General features: G+C 36.1%; 1 protein-coding gene across 1 annotated transcript; it reads left to right on the forward strand.

Annotated features, from left to right (window-relative positions):
- Positions 1 to 2,822: 2,822 nt before the first annotated feature.
- On the forward strand, positions 2,823 to 18,878 carry FGFR1OP (FGFR1 oncogene partner). The gene is made up of 13 exons (XM_009709203.1): positions 2,823 to 2,901; positions 3,597 to 3,673; positions 4,220 to 4,273; positions 6,162 to 6,216; positions 6,863 to 6,951; positions 8,825 to 8,959; positions 9,739 to 9,822; positions 12,645 to 12,862; positions 15,576 to 15,685; positions 16,283 to 16,351; positions 17,086 to 17,125; positions 17,821 to 17,914; positions 18,378 to 18,878. Exons 1-13 carry the CDS (start codon positions 2,823 to 2,825, stop codon positions 18,450 to 18,452), a joined length of 1,179 nt encoding a protein of 392 aa, XP_009707505.1. The 3' UTR covers positions 18,453 to 18,878.
- Positions 18,879 to 19,100: the final 222 nt, after the last annotated feature.

Consider the following 19,100-nt stretch of genomic DNA (forward strand, 5'->3'; position numbering starts at 1 on the left):
TAGATGTGTGGGGTTTTGGTTTTTTGTTGTTTTTTTTTAAAGCAGTTCATATCTGAAAGTCAAATAATTTCTTGGAATCAAGGAGAATCATTAGTTTTTTTATGTAATATCTATTTCTTCTTATTTTTATAAGTTAAGTAAAATATAACCATTTATAATTTCAGATTAAGTAACTGAAATTTAACATTTAAATGTTAGTATGGTCCTCTTAACATTGTGGATCTATCCTACTTTTAGGAACACGGAAGTGAGAACTGCTTGCGATGTGCAGAGTAGGCACATGATAAATGTAGTTGCAGCTATTTAGAGTTTATGGCCTTTAGATGTTTACTACTTCCTTTGTGGTATGGATTCTTATTTTTTAATTTTTTTCCCAGTATTCTTAATCTTTTCATCTTTGGCAATTACACTGCTAGCAATTTTAACTTTCTTAGCCAATTAAGGCTGCTAAGTTGAAGAGTTTTCTGGTGAAGTGGACAAAAAATGATCAGGCAAATTACTTTACTGGTCCTGCTTAAGGATGAGAACCTCACAGACTTTGCAGATGGAGAGTGACAGGGAGGGTACTGAGTGGCTTTGGTAGCAGTGAAATTGCTGATGATGATTTGGCACCAGCTTTGGATTTGTGATGCCTATAGACTGGTACAGGCTTCAGCCTGATGCACGCAGGGTTTTAGCCTGGGCTGATCACCAGTGGTTAGACTGCTTAATGCTATGCCAGTCTTGCTCTGTATCTACCGAGGTGTATGACAGTCATTTTGGAGTTAGGAAGTGGAGATGCTGGAAGGTACTCATGTGCCGCTAAATTTTACATATTCAAAAGATTGCGTATGCTTGTGCATGTGTGGGGTTGTTTCATAGCACCGGAACAAATGGCAGTTATACATGCCTGTGCTTTGCCTGGAAGATCTGTGAACAGTTTATTTTGGCAGCAATGCATTCTTCTGCTTTCCAAAATTTTATGCATTACTTTAATCATTTCACTGCCCTAAGCATACATTTAACCACACAGTCCACTGATGCATGTGTTTAGTAACGATTTGTGAATGCAAGCTTGCAGCAGAGTTTTTGCACCTCCAGCTGGCCTGTTGCAGATCTCTGAAGTGAATGTCTACTTTATTGACATTTGCGGAACTTGCCTACCCCTTGTTTCTTACAGAACACACAAAATTGCCTGAATGTGTTTGGCCACTTAAGCGAGTTGAGAAGGGTGGTAGCACATACATTTGGCAAGCTAAAATTTATATTATGCTTTCTGCTTATGAGTCTTTGGGGAAAAAAATCACAGGACTTGGTCTGCAAAAGCTACAGGACTCTAAGAGTTTGTAAAAATGATGTTGAAAGATGCATGAAACAGACAGCAAGTCTTTGTCAACTAGCAGATAGTGTCATACTCAACTGTACTACATGTCCAAAGCATTTTATGAAATTAGTGACTGCTTTTTGGTCTAGTATTCCACAGCATATCGAGATCAGTGTTGTGAAGCCATTGCTTGTTCATCTAAAATATTGCCTCAGGAGTGGAAAATATGAATAAAGTTTTGATGGCAAAAAATAACTTTGCCGAGATCTCTTTGGAAGATGTTGGGATGTTGAGATGTTTGAAAGAGAATTGTGTAGCTATGCAAAGGAGACCAGTGTGCAAGGAATAAGCCATATCCACAGTTTGTGCTTAGTGCCTGTTATAAGAAGTCATCTTGGTCGCTGATGCGCCTACATGCTTTGAGGCATAGAAATGAGTTTGAAGTCCTCAAGTGCTTTCCTATTGGAAAACATTGTCTCAAGTTTTGTCCTAGGACAATAAGCTCTCTTGTTTAAATGCTGGACAAGTGCGTTCCAGCACAATACAAGACAAATGCTACAGTAAAAGAAGACTCCAGGGGCATGCTACATACCTGTGTGTAGGAGTCTAGAAGTGGGAGGTGGTTGTAGGCTACAGGTCATCCTTCAGTCCTGGACAGTCTCTGCCTTAGCCTTTTATTTTTCATCCAGTATCTGGCTATGTATGCTGCTGTCGATGGCTTTTACAAGTGTACTAAATCAGACTGGTAACCTTGTTAAGGTAGGTGCTTGTTATCTTACTATTAAGAGCATTTTTGAGATGTCACAATCAGATTGGCATTTTTGAGATGTCACCTAAAAAAACGTGTTTGGGGAGCTCTTGAGATAGTAAGAACTATTTTCCCCTTTTCCAGGGAACTGCAGACTGAGGGAGCTGTTTTCCTGTACAGTACTTCAGATACACGCAAAAGGCTCTGTATTTAGAACAGGATAAACTTATCCAGCGTCTGAAGAGGGATACGAGAGCCCAGTGCAGAAAAGATGCTTTCATGGACTACAAGGTTCTGATTTACAGTAAAACAGCAATTGGCAGGAGTCAGTATTGTCTGATAGTTGTAAATGCCTGGGGGGAGAAGGGGAAATGTACTTTTGTTTCAAAACACTGACTCCCCACTGAGTACAGACAGTGGTTGTCATACGCAATGTTAGCCTTACTCATTTTAGTGAAGTTCAGTGAGATCAAATTGCTGTCTCCTTGGTATGAGCTCTTGCCTGATAAAACTACTTAGGGATAGAAGGAAATGGGCACCTTCCACAGGGTGAGAAAGAAGCCTGAGGGTTTGGTGGATGCAGGAGTGATAGATATACACTGTCACCTTACTTGTCAACATCTGCCTTTATTGACACAACCCTGTTTTGTTGAAGGCTTAGGAAGGATATGAGTGAGGAAGTTGAGTATCAAGCTTTGGTCTGCTTTACTACTAGACTGTGAATAAAATTTTTCAAAATGTGTTTGGATTAAGTTGAAAACTGCTGGCGGAATGAGGCAGTGTGGAACAGGGGGATGGCAAGAGCAGCTTGTAACAATGTATGGAACACAGATGGGGCTGGTGCCAAAGGGTACTGGGGCAAAGACAAATGCAAACCTTCAGACTTCTTTTTTTTTTAAAAAAAAAAGGGGGAGGTGTAAGGAGAGAGAGGTGAATACTGTATAAATGGATTTATCTATGCAGTTATATAAGCCTCCGTATCTGCTGATGGGAGCAAATTGCTGTGACCATACCTGATGATGGTGGTCTCAGGCTCTGGTGTTCAAATTCTCTGTGATTTGTCTCAGGTCCTGAAAAGCCTGGCTGACATTGTCCACCCTGCTGTGGATCAGTATGATCCATCTCTGTGTATTGGGGTGATTATTCCTTTGTGGCATTATCTTCTGGTGATGAGGTCCTGACCTTAAGGGTATTAATTAGACACTAAAGGAAATAAAGGTGAACCTGCTATTAATGGGGAGTGGCAACATCTGAAATTGACACTGTGTCATTAAATAAGTGAGAAGAGGAAGAAAAGCACCTTAGTCCATATTTAAAAGCCACTGCGTTGGACCTAGAGGAGTGGAGCAGGCAAACAATCACAGTTATGTGAAAAGGAATGACAGTTGTGATATTGTTCCAAAATCTCAAACAGGTGGGACTCTGGATCAGCTGATGTAATGGCAGCTACTTTCAGGCAACTTTATTCTACAGTCTCATGGTCCAGACCCTTAAGGGATTTACCCCTACCCACATGTAATGGCTGATGTCTTTTATTTTGAACAGTTCTAATAGCCAGCCTGTTTCACAAATGCTTTGTTATTCTTCTGATCTTTGATATTAACATGTTCAAAATCAGTGAGGTAGAATCTCGCTACTGGAATATTTGAGTGACTGGAATCATGCTCTCTTTTCCTTGAGAAATTCTGTTTCTTTGAATGTGATCTGACAAGAAATTGTACGAGTCTGTATATCTTAACGTTAACTTTTTAAAATGTATTATCACAAGCTGTTTGTTCATGTATCCTGAATGAATTGTAAATGAAGGGTAGGTGTTTCAAAGCGACCTGAAAGAGCTGGATTTTTAACTCTCAGAAGAAACTAAGAGGAGATAATGTAGGTAATTTGAATTTTTTTTGTGTATGAAGAAATAATTTAGGCAGTCTTGTATCAAATCCCACCCCCGACCCTGCCTTGTTGTTCTCAGACTTGTTCTCTTCTTTCTCAGCCTCAAGTCACATTGCCTGTAATCTTAAGTGTCTTAATTGCACTGATGTAGATTACTATTGATGCCAAGTTGCTTGAGAAACAAATAGCTGTTCAGCTACTTGCTGGCTGTTTGCATTCTATTTGCAGAGGGAAAACAGGGCTTGTAGAAATGTTGTTTGTTTTTTATTTTTATTTGGCAGGCAGAGTTGCGAGCAGCTGTTTTTTTGGCATTAGAAGAACAAGAGAAAGTAGAGGTAAGAGAACCTTAAAAAAAACAAAACCAAAAACAAACCAAAAAAACCCCCAAACAAACCAGCATCCTGGTGGTTCTTAATGTAGAATTAAATATAACAGCTTTAATACTTTCTATTTGTGAAATGTAACAAGAGAAAATTGTGTATTACTGCATAAGAGCGTGATGCTTAAAGAACACAAAAGAGGACTGAGGGTGTTTCCTGATGTTTAGAAATAGGAATTGTTACATAGCCTTTTGAAACTGTAGCTTTAAGTAATTCTCTCTGCTGGTTTTATATTGCTTCTGTCCAATCGACCAGAAAAAATAAATATCTTTTCCATTAAATACTGCTTAAGAAAAAAAATCTAGTTGACTGATTAAGATTCTATCAAATTGGAATAATGTCTTCTAAAATTTAAAATACTATATTTGGTTTTTTTGAGGTTTTGGTATTTCTCATAAGGATGTTGTAGGCTTACTTCAGGATAATTTGCTTATATTTAAGGAAGAATTCTGAATTAAGAGGTGGACTATCTACTGATGGTTTGACAATATAATAGTATTAGGATATATGATATTAGCATGATTAAGTAACAATACTGCTGTGGTACGCAGACACTAGTTTTGTGACCCTCTTCTTCTGCTGGCTTTGCCTTGTTTCCTGTGTCTTTCCATTCTCTAGAACTAGAGAAGAGAGCGTGCTGTATGTCCAGACTTTCTGTTTCGAAAGAGAGGAATAAAAACCTGTCCTATTCCTCTACTGGTTAGATGATTGTGCTCTTTCTGGAATATTGCACAGCTGAAACAGACATTATTGTGACATTAGTAAGGAGGGGAAGTAGTTATTCTATGGTATGAGATTCCATATTCCAGAAATCTAACATAAGGTTGCTGAAGAAGACGTGATGAAAGAGCGATATAGCAGAACAGTGCCATCTCTTATGGGAAACTTCAGCATATTCTAGAGTACCCAGAGAACAACCTCCCAGATTCTCTGGAGAGTAATAGGGCTGAAGAGAGATTTGCTACAGTTGATATTGGCTCACCCTTTTTTTCAAAAGGCTTAAATGTATCATGATATTTTAATTTTACACTCTAGAGACACTGGAAATATATTAATACTTATCACTACTCTGAATTCCTAAATATTAAGGAAGATATATTTCTTCTTTCGCGCAGCACTTTCTTGTGTGTGTTAACATTTATGACCATAGTATAAATACCTGTAACAGCTCCTTTTCTTTGAGTTAGGTTCTTGCCCAGGATATTTTTAATATGTTAGGAATGGCATTCAGAATTGGTTTGAAAACTCCTTGAACAATTTTGACAAACCCAAACATAGCACACTGATTTATCTCTGTTTAAAAATCAAAGTTGAAGAGGGCAAATCTAATAAGGGAGAAAAAACATTTTAATAATACCTTTGAAGGTCATTTAATTAATAGAAGATTATTATTGATTACTGAACCACTAATTAGCACAGTCCACACTTTTTCTAGATGATTTGTAAATTCCCATTTTTTAAAAAGTGGGACTGAATTCCCTTAAACAAGGTTGGCACTATATTAGAGGAGCAACCTGGGAAGTTACCTAGTTAACTTCCTTTTTAATCATTAAGTAAGTAAAAATCAGTATGCTATTAAGAATTTTGGTGAAATTACTCTAGCTCAGTAGCTTTTATAGTAGAAATACTGAGACAGTTTTAATTTGCCTAAGTAAATGTATGACTCCGCAGCTTTTACTTGTAGGTAGTAGAATTAATAAAGGTAGATTTTGAAGACGTGAATTAGATGTACCAGACTTTATTGTGGAACAGCATACACCAAAACACCAGCTTACTGTTGTTTTCAATTTCTTACTAGTATGAGGATGATGTTAATTACTGTTTGGTTTTTCCTTTTTGACAGAACAAAGCACCTCTGGTTAATGAAAGCTTGAAAAGTTTTTTAGGTACAAAAGATGGTAAGTTCTTTGTTTAGTGTACTTCTCAAAATAATAAAAATAGGAAACAAAGGATTAAATCTTTGAATCTTTTATTAGCAGTACAGTAAAGGATGCTTTTGTTCCTGTCAAGTGTCATAATTACTGTTCATTCAAAATAGAATTCAAAATGTAATTTTTGAAGTTAATATTACTGAACTTGTATTTTTAACTGTGGTGACTAATGCATTTAAATTAATACTTCATGACCAGTTATGATTATGCTAACTCAGAGCCATGATAGACCAATAGAAGCAGTAACCAGTGAAAAATCACTGCAGATGTGCAGTAGTGAATGCACACACAGGAGAAATGCAAAAGTGATGTCTTTGAAATAGCCGAATAGTTTAAAAAACCAAAGTCTTACAGATGAATTTTATAAGCGATTTCTATTTATGCTCCTGCAGTATTACTGACTTAAATAATTTTGATGCAATGGCTGAGTTAGAAATTAGAGAATTGGTATACAAATTAGCTATGTGGTGCTAGTTTGCTGAATGTCTAAATGATGTTTGTAGGAGTGCTGAATCGATGTAGATGTTCATACTGAAGCCATGTTAATGTTAAATCTTTGAAGTAAGAATTGTTTCTGTCTGGTGTATTTTTACTCTTCTCTCTTCCTTTTTAGGTCGCTTGGTAGCAGGTCTTGTTGCAGAATTTCTGCGGTTTTTCAATCTTGATTTTACATTGGCTGTTTTTCAGCCTGAATCAAGCACAGTAAGATATACTGATTTTATTTGTATACTTTGATGATTGTTTGGAGTACATGGCAATGAATACAGAAGCTATAATAGATTTAAGCCGCTTGCTTGTGTTTATTCTAAATAATTTTTTATATTTGATCTGTAAAAGATACTTGTTGCCATAAAGACACATATCCCAGGGAAGTGTTCTAATATGAGTGAGCATTCCCTTTATCAAAAATCAATGTTTGATAATATGTTAATTTTGAATTAACAAATTAATAATTTTTGTGAAATCATATAACAGTATATGCAACAAATACTCCTGCAACATTTTTTGCCAATAATTTTCCTGATCATGATATTAAGTTAGTATTGTCACATGAAAATTAAAATAATGTCAGTAGTCTACTCTGAGAGAAATTTCAGTGAAACAAAGGACTTTGTGGAGAAGTACGCGACAAAAAGTGATTGAATAGAATAGTTCAGTTGGAAAGGACCTACAATGATCATGTAGGCCAACTGATTGCTTTTAAGCTTTTGATATTGAGTTAGAGGTTTTTCATCATGTTTTTCCCTGTGTCTCTTTTTATGATATAAAGGTTTTAATAATAAATTTGGGTTTGAAACAGTTCCATTTAGCTGAAGAATTTCTCTTTACATCTCAAATACTCATTTTTAAAGTCAGTTTAAATAGTTCATTTATTAAAAATCCAACTTTGTTAAATCAATTAATTGACTTCTGTTTCTCAGAAGTTCATGTTTCTTTTTAGGGACTTAGTCAAGAAAATCCCATACACTCTTGTCCTTTGCCAAATGTCCTTAGCTCCATTTATTGCACTGGGACACATCTCTACAAAGATTCATGTTCATGCTGCCAAATAGAAACAGTCATGCTTTCCGTCATGTTGCCACTCACTCCTGGGAGCAGTGCTTCGTTCACATTGTAAAGGCATCTCATGCTCTTTGAAATGTCCCCTTCCTTTTCCAGTAAAAGCATCATTTTCACCTGTTGCGGTGCGTATATGAAGTTTGGCCAAAGTTAAGCAAGTCAGCCAAGACTGCTGTGAATAGTGCTGAAAGAATTTACTTTGTCGTCCTCTACTAGCCCCTGTCTCTGAGCAGTCTCTTGTACTGTCTCTTTTTCCTTCCACCTTTCAGTGTCCTTGACTAGTGGTGGATTGCTTCAGTACTTGCTTGACCAGTGTTTTGATAGGAAGTGTCACTAAATAATCGTAAGAGTTCAAGATGAACTGGTGCCCTTTGCAGTATTGCCATTCTGAGGTTATGCCAACCGACCTGGGTTTGCTACAGCATTCTACTTCTGCTATAATGTGAAGTTCAGTTTTTAAAAGTGTGTTTTTCTTTATTTTTTTTCCTGTCAATGTTTGTGATTTTTTTTGACTGATACTGAATTACTTTCATCCCTGTTTCTGTCCAAACCCATGGGGTTTTTTTTAAGTGAAACAGAGGCTGAAAGCAAGTGTTGGCCTATGCTGGTGTAATCCTACATGCACAGGAGTGAGGACTCTCCATCACCTGTGAATTCACTGGAACCACTGGCTAGGTGTCCTAGGATCCACTTTTAAATGCGATAGGCTCAAGTAGCTTGACCATATAAAGCCTTACATCCTGAAGCATTGCTAATGATGAATACTTGCATGTTTAAAACAACTTTGGATGGTCTGTGATAAGATCAGGTACAGGTCAGAAGTAAATGATGCAATAGGTTATCATTACTCTTAGTCCACATGCAACAGGAAGTCTTAAATAATCACTGGTTAGTCAAAATATTACTGTGTTAAATAATTTAACTCTCAAAGCTTTTTTGTCTTACAAAATATATATTGTGTTTTCTGCAAGTTATTTCTGTGTTGTGATTTTATTTTTTAATTTCCCTCCCCCAGCTAAATGGCCTTGATGGTCGAGAAAACTTAGCTCGAGATTTGGGAATTATAGAAGCAGAAGGTACTGTGGGCGGTCCCCTGTTGTTGGAGGTTGTTAGAAAATGCCAGCAGAAAAAGATTTCGGGCAGTGGAGAAGTAAGTAGCGTTAACATGTAATTTCTTTCTTTCTTCATAATTCTTTATTCATTTTCATTTCAATGATGAAAAATAAACCGAAATTAAGAACCCTTGGCTATTTTTGTAGTATTATACTGTTTCAAGTCTTTATTATATTATGCCTTCAACATAACTTATCAGAAAACAGTGCTGAAAGAGAGATTATGACTTTTGTTACCTTGAATGCCACCCTAATACTCTTTACTTATATTCTACTACAGCATAGTAACACGGAGTGAACCCAGAGAAATGACACAGAACACTGTGTCACTTATTTTCCGATTTCTAGTGTGTTTAATAACACTTTCAGCTGTGCCTATTTTCTTTGACATACTTCTAATTTTAATATGACCTGAAAAGCCTAGAATTGGTTTTGTTAAAACTTTAAAGCTGTTCTGAAAACACATGTATTTAAAACTAAGTATATGAAAGTATTGAACTACCTGAAGGCAATGACAATAATATTTTAATGGAATATATAACTAAATTGTAAATTAAATGAATGAAATCCAACCATAGCATTTGGTTAGTCTCTGTTATGATTGTGGCTCAAAAGAAAATTCTCTGCACCCAAGATGCATTCAGTACCCCAACAAAAGCTTAAGTTTAGCAGTAGTTGTCATAGACTTCCTAACATAACATCATAGTGTCACAGTTTGCATACTGTGTCAGTGAGGATGATAGCCTTGTTTCTTGTTGGATGGTATTATGACAAAATTCAATATATTTTTAATAAGTGTTTATGTGAAACGTCTTAGGTGGCTCCAGTTCTAAGTGATAGCCTGTGCGCCACATCAAAATCATCTGATGGAAGATCAAGTACACACCCTAAATCAAATAAGGTAAGATAGTTTATATATAATGAAAAAGCTGTGTAACGTGCCTGAGATAAGTAAAAGGGAGAACTCCTCTGAAACTGCGGATACGATGGCATTCACTTAAATGATCTGCAAAGTCCTGTACCTTTCCACCTGGGTAAGTGACAGCGCATACACAGAGCCTCTGAGACACAAAGGGGTTGGAACTAACTTGTCTGTTTATCAGGCAGCTGGCTGATTGCTGCTTGGGATTCATAAAGTGTTAGGATACAACTGTCTTTGTGTTGGGGCGTGTGGCTTTCTTTTCTCTGTTGCCTCCTGTTAGTACAAAATCTGTATTAACTAACGTCTTCCAGGCCTCTCAATACTCCTTTACGTTTGACTGGAATTTATCAACAGGTTGAGCATTATGGGAAAGTGTAGGACACAGAAAGAGACCTGAGAAACTACCAGACAGGAGTATTTAATTCTGAGCAAGAAGTATTGAAGTGTGGTAAAAGATCATTCATTGAACCACGTTTCCTTTTTCTAAAGGAGAGTTTTGTGCGTTGTCAGAACACCACAGTTAAGAGTTGAACACTTATGGCATGCAGCAGCAGCTGAGGTGGTGATAAGAACACTTTCATTTATGTGCTTTTTCTGATGTGGTGAGGTTGCAAGTAGAATATAATTTCCAACAAGTTGGAATTTATGATCAGGCTTTTTATATTCTTTATACCCATCTTCCATGGCAAGCAAATCATAATTCCACTGCAGTGGGAGACAGATGAATGTTTTCTGGAAATGCTTTTCATGATATATTGCTGAATCTTCCACGAAAATATATTTATCTCAGAAACAGGAGAAAACTGGTTTCTGTATGGATTATTTCCTCATAGAAACAGCAACAGCTGTCGGTTGGACTACATACTCCTAAGAATAAGTAGTGGATATTGTCATGGCACTACAGGTCTTAGCTATATTTTTTTTTTTCCCCTGGTTATCCCTCTCCTTGTCAAAGGAAGAATGAGAAAATACTCTGCCTGTGCAACATACTTGGAGTAGAAATAACACAGGAGGAGGAAATTTGGCCAGTCCCAGCTGGAGCAAGGTGGAAGTTGCCGAACAGTCTAGACTTCCTGATTGAAACTTGAGATTCTCTGGTGGTTTTTCAGCAAACCTGTGAGCTGAACTGGCTCTGACTGTAACTTGGCAACCAATACATGTAACATAGAAGGGAATGTGCTGGGAGAGACCAAGACCACAGCTCTTGGCAACAGCAAAGAATTAATTTGTTTAAGTGCAAGTGTGAAACCACACTCTGACTTATCTTATTAACACCATTAGTCTGAAACCCAAGGTAAGCATGTTTCTCTTTGAACCCTTAGCCATGGTTAACCTATCACTACAATTTGGAAGTAGTTATTTCACTTTAGCAAAACTTTATGATATCTGAATTCAAGCAAAGGCTAACTGTTGTGCTTGTAGTTTCTCAGAAGAGATAGCATCAGCTCACTCCCTCAGGGCCCAGAACAGACAGCCAGCTGTAACTTCCCTTTTACTCGAGTCAGAGTGTCACTAAGCTCTTAATTTTCAACAACAATTCTGTTCCCCTAGGATAGGAAAGTAAAATATTGTTGTTACTGCTACTTAAGGGTATAAGTACTTTTTCTTGCCCTAGAAGAACTGAGCTGCTGCCAGCAATTGAATGTGGTTCTATGACTGAGATGAAAAAGGCCTACCAAGGTCATTTTAACTTTCATGGCCTACAGTTTGAAAATTCTGCTTCAGCCTTCTGAATGAAAGTTAATGACTGATAAAGAAGTACTTGGGACATTGCAACCTCCATATTGGTTATCTGGACTAAACAATACTGTTGGTCTTCTTTCAAAACTATTGCTATTCTTAGTGTTCAGGAAGGAGGTTAATGTAATAAATAGGTCTCTTCATTGGCTTAATTTTAATAAGTCTAGGGGAAGATTAAAAATTGTAGTCCTGCTTGCTAGGTAGTAGCAATTTATTTTTTTTAAAAAAAAAAGTCCATTTTTTCACAACAACTTGATTATCCAGGTAAATTTGAATATTGTTCTTTGGGCCACGAAGTTTTGCAAAGATACGACTTGAGCTGTAATACTTGATCTTAAGGTTAACATATAGAATAGTACTTACATGCTTGAGTATCTGTAGGACTGAGCCATAAGCATGATATAAAGACTGAATGTTACGTACTTTTAAAGTATCTTGTTTGTGTCATTTTTGGTTTTAGTATTTGGAGGGAGAAGGTGTCATTAACTGCAGTCATCTTATGCTTGCTGCTCTAAAACCTAACATTATATTGCAGAGATTACCTTTTAATATGGAAGTTAGAGTAATTTGCATGGGTTTAAATTGATTTCTTTTGAAGACAATGGCTGTAACTAACAAAATTTGTTTATAGATGAGTTGCAAAATAAGAGTAATAAAGCATCATGTAACTTTCAGACTGTAAAACAAACCAACCCCCCTATATTCAAACCTAGGAGGTAAGAATCCGCCTGTCTGTATGTAAATTTCTTTTTGATGACCAACATCTTTTAAAATTGGTTGCTTTTATAATAGAGGTGATCTAGACAGCAAAGCAATGCGGAGGGCAGAACAAAATTTTTTTTAATGGCAGCAACAATCAAGAACTCTTCCTTTTTAAACAACTGTGTTTTTCTCTTGTGTGATTCCTGATGATACTAATAAATTCCTGAGAAGTACTAATAAATTTGAGCTAACTTTTTGAAAAAGTGATGGTAGGTGTATATTATATGTTAGGTGTTATATTACTGCTTACAGTATTATAAGACATAAATACTTCTTCCTTTCATTCTTTATCTTTCAAGGCTGCTGAAACCACTCAAAGTGATACAAGTGTCTCATCAGGGGAAGCAAGCAAAAGAAGCATTCATTTTCTGCCTAATGAAGCAAAACTAGATCCTCAACTAGAAAACAAAGACTTAAATACCAAAGAAAAAAGTGATCCAGGTGTGGATGAGGATGATGTAGAGGGAGATTCTTTTTTTGATGATCCTATACCCAAACCAGAAAGAACTTATGGCTGGTAGGTAACATGGATGTTCTACTTAATACAAGTTTATTTTGTTCTCACTATGCTTGCAGACCTTTGAGAGCTAGCTGATGTTTGATTATTCGCACTTGTAAGTGTTCAGATCTGTTCTGTAACTTTTTGTTTCTGAATTTGCATTTCTATGATTCTATTCTTTGAAATGCATAGTGTCATCCAGGATCTCTTGAATGCACCATGAGTGGAAAAACCTGTATCAGTTGCATCAGTTAGACCATATAATGTCCCCAGCCTATTTCTTTGGTGGAATGAACATGTATGAGGCACAGACAGCAGTGTTTCTTCCTGCAGCAGAGCTGCAGTGGTGATCAGTACTAAAGGAAGTGGGCAATGACAGGGATAGTGCTTTAGATACATATATGGCTTTTTAAGGAGAACAAAAAAATCTGGTAAATGTGTAAACTGGCTCCATAAATTGTGAGAATAAGGAAAGTTTTCTCACAGCTGAGGGTTTCCTCTTCACATTACAGCACCTTTTGTGTGCAGTTCTGTGTTTTCAATGAAGTGTTGTTATTTCTGCATATGCCAATTTTGCAGACCCTTCTGAAGGCCATTTTTTTTTTTTTGTTAATCTGTGGAGTCTGACTGAAAAATACCATTTGAAACAAGAACTAGTGACTGAACTATACAACAGCTTTGTTGTAAAACTGTAAAACATATCTTTGTGTTACCGTGTCGAGTTATCTTGAAGCTTGGTTTAGATATCTCTATTGAGAAATGCTGCAAGATTGTTTCATGTTGTTCTTTGGCTGTGCTTGAGTAATGGGAGAATTGCTCTAGCTTAGCAGAGGTTACCAGAGGAGGTTGCAGAAGCATTTTCAAGTTAGTTTGACAGCAGCTCTCCTCATGTTGTTTTTCTTCCCCCAACTATGTCGATAGTGGTCAGAACATCATAAACGTTTTTTGTATTATCACTGCAGTGGATGCTTACTCTTGAAATGGGATCATTTTTGGTACTGCACAAAGCAATCATGCCAGGTAAACTAGGTCTCTTTCTAGTAAATTAATGGACTCTCTAAGAAAGATTATTTATAATACAGCTTTTTGTTGGATGTATTTCATTGAAGCAGATTTTTTTTCCTGAAAGAGCAGTGATTTTTCTCTGGAAAAGATTGTGTGTTACAAATAACCCTGCTATGGTATTTCTTTTTTTCTTATTGGAAATATCAAGATTAAAACTGCATCTGAATGCATTTACTCCTCTGTAATCAAGAGCTCATTTAACTAGCCTTTAACCAAAGTCTAACCATTGTAGCAGGTGGTTGTGTTGCCATAAAATAGGTTTAAATGATGAGTTGGGAAAACTAGAAAAGGCTGGAAAAACTTCTGGATTAATAATAATATTTACTAATGTCTTATTGTTTGAGCATTTTCATATGATAAGAAGGGAAATTCACTTTGAAATTGGGTAAACTGGGTTTCTTCAAAAAGAAAAAGACTCTCAGTTATTCAGTAAAATAAAGATTTATTTTTTTTTTCCTAGTACAGAAACTGCCTACAGAAAAAATTATTTCCAAATTACATGTGTCTGTAGTAGAGTCACAGTCCACCAAGTAGTAATTTGTACCTCATAATGTTATTGTGATGTAGATATTATAGTAATGTTCCATAATAAGGTTTGCTGAATATGTTAATAATAAATGAGCTAGCAACTAATTGTAACTGAGCTGTCTCTGCTGAGTCTTCCACTTCTACCCTCCTGGTGGCTCCTCTAGAGGAGAAAAAAGAACACATTCTTCAGATGAAATCCCTTTGTGGTCTGTTGTGCTGGTGTGCGTGGCTCCCAAGGGGTGAGTAAGTAGGAGTGGTGCCAGTATCGCTTGGTTTGCAAAAAGGTAAATTCCTTACGGGAGCTTTGCCCGTTCCTGTAAGAAGGATGCATTAGAGAGGAAGGGAGCAAGCAGTTACTAAGGACAGAGTAAGACGTGATCCAAGCTGTCATTGCCTCTAGGTCTGTCACCTGTTGTTCAAAATTTTGAAGTGTTTTAATACATGATGATATATGTGATATTTTAGTGATGTATTCCAATGTTGTCCGTTACTAATAGGAATGGAACCACAGTAACAAACAGTTCTGGTAATATTGAATGTGAAAATCTTGATCTCTTTTTAATAGTGTTTTTTCATCCTTTACCTGCAAGTAGTATTTGAACTCAACACTTCAAATATATGAATGGAATAGATAGTAGCCAAGTTAACTTTAACACGTGATCATGAGTTCTATCTTGCTATAACTGAGAGGTTTTCATTCTGTGAACTGACTACTCTTAGGATTAATAGTTTCATCAGACATAATTTCTTTTACTTGTAAAACAAACTAATTTAAATATTGATTTATATCTGAATCTTTCTTCTTTTGACTGCGTTTACATATGGGGTTAATGAAAGGCCCCTTGATAAAAGTAATGATGCTGATGAAGGTGCAGGAGCTCTATCTGTGAATAAAGGCAGGCAGAAGTCTTTGCATAGGTGAGAAAGTGAGTTTCTTACTGAATGTCTTGCTCGACGCTTATGCCAGTAAACTGCCCACGGTTTTTAAGATTGCAGAACGAATGGTCCTTTCCTCTTGCTCTTTTTGCTGTAAATATTGCTGTTCTAATTTTATGACAATTTAGTAAGTAATAGAAAAGAAAGTCACTATGCACGTTTTACAGCTCTGTGGAGTACTTATTTATTTGGTTTGTTTTAGGAAAACTGAAGCTAATAAAGCAGGAGGTCTAGCATCCCTTTGTGATGCATCGCCTCTAAAAAGTGGGTTAAGGTCCCTGACTGGTGCACCTTCGCTAAAGGAGTCTGATAGTAAGTTTTCACATGTTTTTGTGTTTTGATGAATGTAGGAGATATTTCCTGTAATGTAATGAATGATCCACACATTCAGATGCAAGCATGATTAAATATATGGCCCCCTTCTGGTTGTAATGTACTTTATAGTAATGCTTTTTTCACTGAGTACTGGTTTTGATATGCTATGCTACTGTTGGGGCATCTGCATGTTTTGGAGCATGAAATACTTATCTGCATTCCTTTTTTTTGAGTATATAAAGCAGTTCTCAGGAGTATAAGATCCTACTACTCAGTCTTTAACTGAAATTAACTTACTCCTTTGTATTGTTATCTTACATTATTTGCACAAATTCTTTAGGGATGTTTACTTTCATGTTGTAAAATCTGATCCTGAATACTGGGAGATCATCCCTGTTTGCTACTCATGTTTAAATGTTTAGCAGAGCTTGGACCTCAAAATTGGATATAATATTACCATACTATACTCTGAAATTATATAAGGTTATTATAAAAGAACACTTGTTATAAATAGTTGATGAGTATGTTTAAGTGGGATCTTATTAAAGAGTCACAAGTCAAATCTCTGATATAAATGCTTTTGTTTTGTAACAGATTTGAATAGAAACTCTGTTTTGAAAGACCTGCGGTTGGTGAATGCAAAACTGGGATCACTAGAATTAGGCAAGTAACTGCTAAACGTGAGGAAGCTCTGATATTTTTAACTATAAGTTCTAACCCGGCTTCTTAGAGGAATCTGAGAAACTGAAAGACACATATTGAACTAAAATCTTCAGTTTTTACTTCTGTCACTCTATTTAACACCATTGTGATACTGACTGGAGTTAAGAGCAAGATCTAATATAAAGGAATACAGAAAAGTGAAAACTGGTGTCTTATGTGGATTAGTATTTTACACACACAGCAAAATTTGATTCATTCTGTGCATAGATTTGCTAATATCAAGTGATAAATTTTGTTGTCTAGGTTTCTGAGAAAAGAGGGGGTTTATATTTGTGGAAAAAGTTAACCAGACAAGTCGTACTGTTTTTCAGTGGCATATTTACTTGCCCTCCATACCTTTGAAAGTTGCCTTGTAAGCTTTAGGAGCAATATGAAGATGATGTGATATAAGAAGTATCATCTCTCTCTCAAAACAGAGCTGCCAAGTATTTAAACTTTGTCTTCAACAATGTAGTCAACATCCTGAAAATGTATGTTCAATTTCAAAACAATTTGTGTAAATGAGATGGAGATTCATTAACAACAAATGTAAACTCCTCTTCCTAATCTGCACAAATAGTTTAATCTACTCCTACTTTTGCTGGTCATCAAATTGTGTATTTTGGTGAAGATTCTTTTGTTGCATTTCCTGAAGAGAAAACTTGTTTGATTGATACCTCTTAAAAATTACTTAGGAAATGGAGATGACGATGACTATGCCGATGACTTCAACAGGTAAGAGAAGGATGATACTGCAGTAGCGTAGTATTTCATGCATTATAAGCATATCCACTAGCATATTTATTTCATAATATTTCAGCTAGTCACTATTGCTGGAGTCTGTCAGTATCTCTGAACTCCTTTAAACTTCTGTTTGCTGTTTTAATAAATATAGTTACAAATTTCTAATAAACAGATCCCTCTTGTGTAGAGGGTAATGAGTTCCTTTAAAAACCTGGTGCTAACTTTAAGACACTAAGTTTAACACAAAAGTTGTTGCTTTTTGTGGAAGGTGTTTGTTGTTTTTTGGGGTTTGTTTTTGTTTTTTTTTCCTGAACCATGCGCTTAACAATGTTTCAACACTTTAATTCATGCTATTAGACAATGAATATGGTGTATGCTTAAATATTCAACTAAAAAATAAAACATTGTGAGTAGTCAGTAATAAAATCTTTAACAGCCTCATCCTTATGATGTAAAGGTATTGGTGGTGTAAACTGCAGGATTGAGGCCTAAGTATTCATCAGTATTTATCATGGCTTCGTCTAGGTAGAAAGCCTTTAGTTATGGGTTTTTAAGTAACTTCATATTTAACTTGCTAGGAAGTGAAATCCCAATCAAATGTGAGGTATAAAGTGCAAGTCAATGTGGTACCTGAATGTTTGAAAAGAAAGTCCTATTTCTATGTTTATGGTTTTCTTTCTCTTTAGTACTAGTCATCGCTCAGAAAAAAGTGATATCAGTATTGGTGAAGAAATAGATGAAATTTCTGTGGAAACAGAAGAATCAAATGCCAGTGATAAAGTATGATTCTTTTAAAATTGTTCTTCTTGCCATTCTTCTGATCTTGTCTTGACTTTTTTTTTAACCTTCCATGAAGGAATGTGCCATTATCATAGGTTCCTAGGATACATCTTAAGGTTGTATTATTTGTTATGTTCTGTATTTTTACACCTAGTATTCCTGCCAAGTTAGATACTATACTGATTAAAAAACAAAGCAAAAAACCCACAACAATTGTTTGGTAGCACAATTAATTCACTGTCTGTTTCTAGTCATGTAAAATTTATTTGAGACTGGTTTAATATTGAGCATAGGAATGTCTTATCCCTATATCTCAAGATCTGTCTGAGCACCTCCTAAAGGAGTATGAAATCTCACTGAAAGAGCTTGAGGCCCAAAGGATGGGGTGCTATATGAAGGACTACAAGAAATAATACTTGCTATTTCTATGATTTCTGAGTTTGTAATTTCATTTATTTTCTAGCTTGAAGGCATCACGCAAGACCTTACCATTTCTCAGTTAAGTGACGTTGCAGATTATCTGGAAGACGTGGCATAGAATTGGACAGCAAAATTGTGCTGGACTAGAAGACTGCTGTGGACTGTTAATTTCAGACAATCACTTTTTGCTGGAATGTCCACTCCCTATTTGTGCCTTGTGTTTCAAAAAGACTGTAGGTGGCAAAGGCTTTTAAATATTCTTAACAAGAACTAACTGAAATAGTGCGTTCCCGTTCGAGTCTGATATCAGAATTATTTTCTTCATTTGGTTCACCCAAACCTTTTACAGCAGGAGGTGGATTTTCCAAGCAGAATGTCCATTGCTGGCAGTGGGCATAATAAAAACCAATTGATAAGAAAACATCGAGAGGCATGTGGCTTTATAATGAACTTGCACTGTTATTTTAACAGTCTGAATTTTTTTTAAAGATAACCAAAGCAAGAACCTTCAGACGCAGTGGTTCAACTCACACTTCTTTTAACACAATTTTGTCAAGTCAGCATGTAGTACATATTTATGGTAACTCTGGCCACAATACCTAATTTCTCCAGACTTACTTGAAACGGCTGTTTTTCAGACTCTTCTGAAAGTTGGACTTTATTTTCTTTTAAACGCGTATCAAATTGAGAGTAGCTAAACTCTCAAATCTAAATTTAGCTAAATTTAGGAGCTAAATTTAGGACTAGTCTTAAGTCCGAATATTCG

The sequence above is a fragment of the Cariama cristata genome, unplaced genomic scaffold, assembly GCF_000690535.1.
Source record: "Cariama cristata isolate BGI_N322 unplaced genomic scaffold, ASM69053v1 scaffold40481, whole genome shotgun sequence".
NCBI classification, from domain to species: Eukaryota; Metazoa; Chordata; class Aves; order Cariamiformes; family Cariamidae; genus Cariama; species Cariama cristata.

Bases quoted from the DNA above. Each gene is read 5' to 3' on its own strand.
- FGFR1OP (XM_009709203.1), top strand. From the start codon at position 2,823: ATGAGGCAGTGTGGAACAGGGGGATGGCAAGAGCAGCTTGTAACAATG. The intron at 9,823-12,644 runs GTAAGATAGTTT...TTATCTTTCAAG, and splicing joins CACACCCTAAATCAAATAAG to GCTGCTGAAACCACTCAAAG. The intron at 17,126-17,820 runs GTAAGAGAAGGA...CTTTCTCTTTAG, and splicing joins TATGCCGATGACTTCAACAG to TACTAGTCATCGCTCAGAAA.